Source organism: Limulus polyphemus, unplaced genomic scaffold, assembly GCF_000517525.1.
Source record: "Limulus polyphemus unplaced genomic scaffold, Limulus_polyphemus-2.1.2 Scaffold1938, whole genome shotgun sequence".
NCBI classification, from domain to species: domain Eukaryota; kingdom Metazoa; phylum Arthropoda; class Merostomata; order Xiphosura; family Limulidae; genus Limulus; species Limulus polyphemus.
This window is the reverse complement of record NW_013667548.1, coordinates 170,026-172,824: the sequence shown is the minus strand read 5'-3', so window position 1 is coordinate 172,824 and position 2,799 is coordinate 170,026. Positions and strand designations below refer to the sequence as shown.

Below are 2,799 nucleotides of genomic sequence, written 5' to 3'. Positions count from 1 at the left end.
AAACAAACAAACAAACCCCACGTGAAGCAGAAGCCAACAAGATGGAGACCGGTAAGGAAGAAGATACGTCCCGTAAAATTAAGAGACTTTGTTGAATTGTAATTTTGTGATTGTAATTCTGTACATTTAATTAAGTTATTGATAATTGTTATTGGTTTATTGTATGTGGCTATTGTTCGGGACGAACAATACTAAGGAGGGGGCAGTGTTGCGTCAGCGGAGTCACGTGACTAGTGTCACGTCCCCTGCTTTCTGGAAATATCTTGTACCTTCGTGAATTGTCGGGAGATTACTAGATATAGGGTAGCCTGGTATATATAAGATGGTCACAACGTGACGTGAATAATAATGTTTGTGTAGGTAGTGAGTAATTGAACTGCAGTCATAGAGTATTGTTATAACGTTTGTTATAGAGCGACTGTTGAAAATAAGTGTATCGGTAAAGTTATATTCAGAAAGAATAAACCAGTTTTATTAAGTAAGGACTTGTGTCGCTAAAGTTTCGTCGGAACGAAGTTACGGAAAAATCAATTAACAAACGGAGACGTAACAGTAACTTATCACACTAAATATTCAGGTTCGATCCCCGTGTTGGACTCGGCACAAATAGCCAATTGTTTAGTTCTGCAAATAATGTAATTTCCGAGTTCAAAAAACTAGAAGACTTACTTAACTTTTTTTAAATTTGCACTTCGATGTCATTAAAACGGTATATGATTATTTCGTATTTAAATGTTGTCTTAAAGAAACGTAAACTATTAGGAATATCTAATCAGCTATAAACTACAATCACCTAACATTGAGCGTACGTTTAAAACTTGCATTATAATCCAGTGCCTAACAGAAGCTCACTCTGGGCTCTCCTCATACTACAGGGCAAGTCATCAAGTTTTATATTTTATAGTCTATTCATCAAATGTTTTATGAAACTATTCACAACTACTTAAATATATTTTTAATATTTCTGTATTCATGCTATACTAAGTTTTGGAACATATCGTGTTGTTTCTTATATAGATTTGTACACAGTTGTTTGTATTTAAGTTTTTGATGCACCTTTTTTTCATTCAACTTCAAAAGCAATGATTCTTTTTTGCGTTTATTTTTGCATTTACTTTAACAGACTACTATTTTTTTAAAGATGTTTTACACGAGTGTAGGTATAATTTAATATTTTCCCATACTACAGTTGTGTTATCATAGATAAATATATTATCTTGTTTTTCTTTAAATGAAAAATGCTTCACTAGCACAAAAGAGTATTCGTCTTTTTTTCCCATTTTTTCCAATCACTCATATTCATACTCTGTTTTCTCTTTTAGCTTCAAATAAAGTTACTAAGAAGTATTCTATTTTTCTCGTGTAAGTTTAGGACACAGTAAATCAGCTGTAAACAATTCTTTCTCCTATAGTTGTTTTCTGTTGCGTGTTTTTTATATTTTAAACTAAACTCATTCTTGAATCTGCTGGATTTCCATACACTTGTTATAATACTAAAGGGTGTCGAGATTGCTACATGACTTGGAAACTTGACAGCTGAAATAAAAAAGTAATGATTTTAAACAACATTTTAATAAATATTTGTTACGTATTACTAACAGCTTAATTTTATTTATTTTAAGTATTAAAAACTTTCCATGAAGTGTCCTAATGAATTTTCTACTTGGTAACAACTTTAACAGGAAGAAGTTAAGCACTTACAATGAGCACCATAACTCGTTAAAACCACCGCTAACCTATATTAACTTTATCTATTTTTATTTAAAAATTATAGTTACTTTTGAAACATAAATGAGCCTCACACACAATTAGGTGAATTAGTTGTACTTACAACTATTCACCAAATAATGAGGCAACAGAACCAGGGGTGCTGGAATCATCGTAGCACCATCACTTTTACTTATTTGACTTATATTGTAACTTTAAATTATATCATTATATCAATTTTCTGGGGGCATGCCCCCATATCTCCCCTAGATTGAGCTGCCTTTGACAGCATGGGAGTTACTTTTAGCAGTTCCTTATACTTTTAACCTCTCATTGTAAAATTTGCATATCTAGCAAAGCACCCCCACTCTGCATCTCCTTCTTACACCACTGACACACACACACACACACAGTCAACTCCAGCTATAGTTCGAGATATTTTCATTAAACTTGGTACAAAATCTATTCAAGATATGAAAGAATACTAGTAGGTATTGGCTGGTGATGGCTATCTTTCCTAGTATTGAGAAGTTTTCTAAAAAAAACATGTAAGTGAGCATTTTTAATCATTTTATCTCAGTCATACATTAAACATTCATATTAGTAAAGAGCTTTACATTAATTTTAATTCATCATGTCTTTCCAACAGAAATATTAGTTTAACGTATGAATCTTACTTTCACAAGATTTTTGTTGAAAAGACTTTTATGTGTGTATACTTAAAATACATCTCCAGCGTATGTGTAGTTACTTTAAATAGTAGAAATAGATGTTTGGACAAAACTAAGTTCAATGCTTCTGTAACACCTTATTGCAGTGTTATCTCAGTACAGTAGGCTATTGTTTCCTTGTTTATTGTTATTTACATTGTTTAATCTCTAGTGTCTGCTTCTCGTTTTTATCTCACATGGAAGCACCATAAATCTTTTGGTCTTATTTTTTTTAAAACTGACTTTTCTGTCAGAAAGTGAAAAAAAAATATTGCTTGTTCATTTGGGCATTATTCTATCCTGTAGCAAGTATACACCTGGAAAAAAGTTAAGCACCCCCGTGTTTTTTTCAAGTGATTCAGATTCGACGTTCTTGTGACTG

At 32.0% G+C, this 2,799-nt stretch overlaps 1 protein-coding gene across 1 annotated transcript in view; it reads right to left on the bottom strand.

Moving 5' to 3' along the window:
* Nucleotides 1-1,446: 1,446 nt before the first annotated feature.
* The window catches only part of LOC106465423, a 31,695-nt gene continuing 30,342 nt past the window's right edge, over nt 1,447-2,799 (bottom strand). Inside the window, exon 7 of the mRNA XM_013925648.2 lies at nt 1,447-1,536. Coding sequence (XP_013781102.2) covers nt 1,494-1,536 — 43 coding nt within the window. The 3' untranslated portion in view covers nt 1,447-1,493. The remainder of the gene's footprint in view (nt 1,537-2,799) is intronic.